At 37.6% G+C, this 6,128-nt stretch overlaps 1 protein-coding gene across 1 annotated transcript; it reads left to right on the forward strand.

Moving 5' to 3' along the window:
* The first annotated feature begins 246 nt into the window (after positions 1-246).
* On the forward strand, positions 247-1,191 carry LOC130743102 (uncharacterized mitochondrial protein AtMg00810-like). Its single transcript, XM_057595217.1, has one exon. The coding sequence runs from the start codon at positions 280-282 to the stop codon at positions 1,189-1,191; it is 912 nt and encodes a 303-aa protein (XP_057451200.1). The 5' UTR covers positions 247-279.
* Positions 1,192-6,128: the final 4,937 nt, after the last annotated feature.

The following is a 6,128-nucleotide window of genomic DNA, read 5'->3' on the forward strand; positions in this document are numbered from 1 at the left end:
TTGCACGAGACTGTCTACATGCACCAGCCATTGGGTTTCTGTGATCCTCATCATCCTGATCATGTTTGTCGACTGAGGAAATCTCTTGATGGTCTGAAGCAGGCGCCTCGTGCCTGGTACCAACGCTTTGCCGACTATGTTTCTACCATTGGGTTCCAACATAGTACTTCAGATCACTCCCTTTTCATCTACCAGCGTGGCTCTGACATGGCATACATCCTCCTTTATGTTGATGACATCATTCTCACCACCTCATCCCATGACCTTCGCAAATCCATTATGGCACTCCTTTCCTCTGAATTTGCTATGAAGGATCTCGGTCCATTGAGTTATTTTCTCGGGATTGCCGTGACTAGACATGCAGGTGGCTTATTCCTCAGTCAGAGCACCTATGCTCGAGATATTATTGCACGTGCCGGCATGACTTCGTGCAACCCTTCTGCTACTCCGGTTGACACCAAGCAGAAGCTCAGTACATCCTCCGGCACTCCATATGAGGATCCCACTATGTACCGTAGTCTTGCAGGTGCTCTCCAGTATCTCACCTTCACTCGCCCTGACATTTCATATGTTGTTCAGCAGGTTTGTCTTCACATGCATGCTCCTTGCACTGAGCACATGTTGGCACTAAAGCGCATTCTGCGCTATGTTCAGGGAACCTTGCACTTTGGTTTGCACCTATATCCGACCCCTATTGAGAAGCTTATTTCTTATACTGATGCTGATTGGGGTGGATGTCCTGACACCAGACGCTCCACTTCTGGTTATTGTGTTTTTGTTGGTGACAACCTCATCTCTTGGTCGTCCAAGCGTCAGCCTACTCTCTCTCGTTCCAGTGCAGAGGCTGAGTACAGAGGTGTTGCTAATGTTGTTTCGGAATCTTGTTGGCTCCGCAATCTCCTGCTGGAGCTTCACTTTCCTCTTTCCCAGGCTACTTTGGTGTACTGCGATAATGTTAGTGCTATATATCTCTCTGGAAATCCTGTGCAGCATCAGCGTACCAAACATATTGAGATGGATATCCACTTTGTTCGGGAAAAGGTCGCACGCGGTCAGGCTCGAGTTCTTCATGTCCCTTCTCGCCATCAGATCGCTGATATCTTCACCAAAGGCCTTCCCCGGGTTCTTTTTGATGATTTTCGGACCAGTCTCAGCGTCCGGGAACCTCCCGCTTCGACTGCGGGGGTGTGATAGAATATGATTTATTCCTGAAATTCTATTGATTGTATTCCTGTAATTGAGCTAGGCAAAATAGGAAATAGTTTGACTTTTGTATATTCAGTTTTGTATTTATACCCTATTGCTATCAATGAGAATGGCACCCATTCAAATCATACTATTCTCTTACATTTTGTCTTCCTGTAAGATCTAGAATTTCAGAAAATGAATTATTATTTAATTTTTTATTTTACGTCTTAAGTTCGTGTTGGCCTAAAGATACTTGTAAGAAAATATGTGATCAATATACAAATGAAATAAAATGCATGACACATTATAAATGCATTCATATTGCCAATGGTGAAGTTTGGAACAACACTGGTGATGTTTCGAAATATTCAAAAAACACTCTCGCAGTAAAAACACAGAATAAGTCTCAATTCCTAATTGAATAATGTTTCATTCACACCTCTTTTTAAGGTGGAGAGAGGTTGAATAAGGAGAGAGATAGGAAAAAAAGAAAAAGTAAAAGAGACAAAATATGAGATGGATGGATGATAAGAGAAGAGAGATAAATTTAAAAAGAGGTGAAAATGAAGTTGTTAACACCAAAATTTCCTAGTTTGGAAATCAATTCTTGAGATATGATGTACATGGATGCATGGTATGGTTTAGTGAAATTTTTATCATGTTGCCAAATTATTATCGACTACATATGATTGTCGAAATATTAAAGCTACAACCACGTGCCAAAACTTCATTCTCCTAGTCGAAATATGGCATAGTCGAAATATGGCATCGGTCTTGGAGTCGAGATTGTATGTTTGAGTTCAAAAGTAAAATGGCCAAGAGCTTTGAAGTAGTTTAAGTGGTAATGAGCCATGATTCAATCCATATTGCTCCACGTAGCAAGGAGGTTACCATACTTGAAGACATGTGCCACATTCACACCCACGTAGCAAGGAGGTTTCCATATTTTAGGGGCCACGTTCACACACGGTTGAAGATTTGGAATTACAACACCATTTGCCATGTCCAAAGAGCACCGGAGTACACGATACTATTCAAGAGAAGTGGAGGTTATTAGTGGTCTAGGTAGTTTATTTTAAATAAACACATGTCCATTAGGTGGGAAAGTAGTTACTAGGAACTTAGTCTATAAATACTAGTTCTGATTGTAATGTAGGCAGACTCACACAACTACTCAAAACTCTACATGGATGCCTCCAAGTCTCATGTGACATATGACTACAAAGAGACTAAGAGTGTGTTGTGATTCTCACCTTTAATTTTCAATGCAATTTCATTTCCTTTGCCATTTTGATTTTCTTTTACTTTTTGTTCCTCTTTTTCCTTTCGATCCTCTACTCTTTTTTCCCTTTTGTTCATACCGTTCTTCACAAAACATACCGTTCTTCACAAAAATCCAATCTTGACATTTAAAACGTCTTCACTAAAGAACCCAGAAAGGACTCCGAATCCGGTCCTTAAATTGCTTTTGGATTCTGTTTGTTTACCAAAAATTCAGGGTAAACAGAAGTGTTTCAAAAATGAGGTGTGTATATTAAGAAGGGATTTGTTGACTTCAGGAGTCAGTTTAAAAACTCACTCCAAATCTTAACCCTTGATTTTGTTTTAAAATGAAGGTTAAGATTAAAACACAAAAACCCTCACATGATTCCCTCCTTGTTTCCTCCTCTCTTTCTACATTTTCCCTTTCCCCACTGATGACCCGGGATTTAAGGCTATTTTTCTAGTTTATTTGCATGCATTTTAATATATTATTTAAGATATTTTAGTCATTTTAGGACACTTAAGACTTATTTCATGCATTTTAATATTTTCATTAAGTTTTAGTATTTCTCTATATTTTATATTATTTTCTAGATATTATTATGATTTATTTACTTTAATTTAGGATTAAATAAGTTTATTTTAAGGTGTTATCTTATTTTTGTCTCTTATCTATTTTTATTTGCTTTATTTTAGGAGAAGATTTGGAGAAAAAAAAAAGGAAATCATTAAAAAAACGGAAAATTAAAGAATTATGGACGCTGGAATCCTGTGTAGCTCATGTGCGCGACGTTACCATGCTCCTGCGTTGTGATTGTGACACGTGGTTGAGGATGGAAGAAGATGTATGAGATCCAAAGGGGCTCCGATAGGGTGCGTCGCGGAACAGCGCTTACAATACACCAGAAACGCCAGATTTGCCAGATACTCATCCAACGCTCCAGATTCACGCGGGTGCACTGTGTTACCGTGAACCTGACTGCACAGGATCATTTTCTGCGCCAGAAAAAGACAAAATAGGCCCAGATTACGAAAATCACTATAAAATCAGTTTTAAACCTATTTTTTGGGATCTTTTTCATCTTTCTTTTCTCCTAAACCAAATAAAAAACCTTTGGGAGACTTGGAGGCAATTTCTTGGTGGAGAGGAAGGCTAGGCCCTTGAGGGCCGGTGTCAGGGCCATGGAGGAGGTGACAGCTTCTCCGGACGTCAATGGCTCCGCTCTATTTTGGGTTTTGTTTTTCTCTTTACCTATTTTATGTTTTGACTCTATTTTAGTATTTGGGATGATGTAGTTTGCTTTTACTCTTATTCAATACATCTTTATGCAATTATAAGTATGTGTTTCCATTATTTGGCGTTTCTCTCTATGCTTAGTGCTTCTATTGGTCGATTGATAATTTTAAGGGTTTATATTAATTCGTAAATAAATTGAGAAATTGATATGAATTAATGTAGCTTAGTTCATAAAAAGAGGAAAAACACCTATGTCTTAGGTTTAATAATTCTCTTTGCGCGTTCATGTATCTTTTACCAATTTGATGCTTTTTAGGATTTACATGACAATTGAGAAGTTGGTGTAAATTTAGTTTATGAGAGGAACCACCCTTGCATCAGTCATCTTAAGAAAGACATGTCTTAGGTAGGGTTAAGGTTTTCTAGGTGACAATAGAAGACATTAACTCTTAGGTATGAATATCATGAGTTGGAAAAGAGATCTATACCGAGTGACAAGTCGGGATACTCACCTCTCTAGGATAGGATTATCTAGTAGGAACTATTAGGATTTCTTGAGTGACAGTCAGAAATTCTATCCACTAGGACATGAACTTCTTAAGTTAGGAACAGAGTTTGGGAATGTCTTATCGAGTAGGTATGTGCTATAATGCTCCTTTTATGATCACTAGGGCTTAAGAGATTAAGGCTAGGTTCTTAATGGGTAGATTCGCTTAGCTAAGAAATTAGTGGGTGAATAACTCTTATCGGCATCTTAAATGTTAACTTCATCTTATAAAAGTATATTTGTTGAGAATAAGTTGTAAATCAAGTGAACTCATTTTTCAAATATGTTTTCTTCTTTGTTTGCCTCCGTGAAACTTCTTTTATCGCTTTAAATATATTTTCTCTTTTATTTATATAAAATCACATTTTACTTGTTAAATCGATCATTCAACATCTAGCTAGTGAGATTAATACGTAGCAACACAATCCCTGTGGAGACGACAAAACCCGATACTATACTACGATTGAGTCCTGGAAGGGATTTGATAGTAGTTAGTGGAGGAAAACTTCTTCATTAAATATCCTTTCATCACCCACTTCCTCACATTTTCATCGGATTCTCAATTACTCAACATGGAGCAATGGTAACGACACCACTATGGTAGGCTGTGTTACAGAGAGCAACCTACATAGAAACGACACCAAAATTCCACAATAGAGAAACGTACAGTGATTGGATTCAATGTTAAATTCCACAATGATTCTGCCACAAGGGTCACAAAAATAATAGGATTAGATCTTCATCTAAAGCAATTTCAAATTTTGATTTCTTCTAATAGAACAAAGATTCAACCCCATGTTATTATTAAAGCAGGTGAAAGTTTTATAGGGATCAATTCTGTACCTTTTTAAATTTTCCTTGCTTGAATCTTGAAAATCGGAATTCTTAATTTTCTGTCAATACGATTCAGATCAGAACGGGGAAAAGGGGAAAAGTAGGAGTTGAGGACGAGGAAACATGGAGAGGAAGTCACGTGAGGGTTTTTGTGTTTTAATCTTAACCGTCATTTTAAAACAAAATCAAGGATTAAGATTTGGAGTGAGTTTTTAAATTTACTCCTGGAGTCAACAAATCCCTCCTCATAATATAATATTAGCTTTTATTTTCGAAACTCGATAAAGTTTTTCTCACCCTTTGCAATTGTTTTGTTGAGAACTTCGGGCGGCGAACGAGCATGTTCGAGACCCCGTTTCAAAATTTTTAGAGTCAAGAACAATTGCTGTTAACATAAGGATTCCAATTTAATTAAAATAATTTTTTTCTTAACGACAAAAAAATTCAAATCATAAACGAGCCGATCCCGGAACATGTCGCCCCGTTATATTTTTATGAAGCTTGATGAGTGGTGGTCTCATGTGGCAGTGTGGCTCCATCAATGAGAAACCAAGTGTCATGAACTAAATAGAGTGACTTGGCTAAATTAGATTAAACTAATCAAGCATTAATCCTAGACCTTTTATCTTGAAGTAGTGGTATTTCGTTTTTTATCATGGGAGGTTTATGATGAGAGGGAAGCAGTTGTGGGTTCTAATGAGAGGGAGAGGATCAGGGATGGTCAAGACCTTCGAGATTTCTTGAGAAATAGTTCTTTTGTGCTAAATTGTATGAAGTCTGCAAAAGAGTTGACCATTGATTGTGTGTGAAGCGAATCCGCTTAACTTGTTTGAACTTTTTCTTAACTGAGGCAAAAGTATGTAAATTACATATCGTTTTTGGCTTGAATTTGACTAGCGTGATCTTGAAAGGAACTTGCTTGATTCCCTGTAAGAAATGTCTTATGTGATGTATTAAATAATTAAATGAAGGGATGTATTGTTTGATATTTAAGTGAAGAGACATGACTCTTGAATACAGAGTATTGGATTGGGCGAGACTGCCACTCCATTAGGAGGC

Source organism: Lotus japonicus, chromosome 3, assembly GCF_012489685.1.
Source record: "Lotus japonicus ecotype B-129 chromosome 3, LjGifu_v1.2".
In the NCBI taxonomy this organism is placed as follows: Eukaryota; Viridiplantae; Streptophyta; class Magnoliopsida; order Fabales; family Fabaceae; genus Lotus; species Lotus japonicus.

What these genes read in the sequence shown, in the direction of transcription:
- LOC130743102 (XM_057595217.1), top strand. Translation starts at nt 280, where the DNA reads ATGGCACTCCTTTCCTCTGAATTTGCTATGAAGGATCTCGGTCCATTG.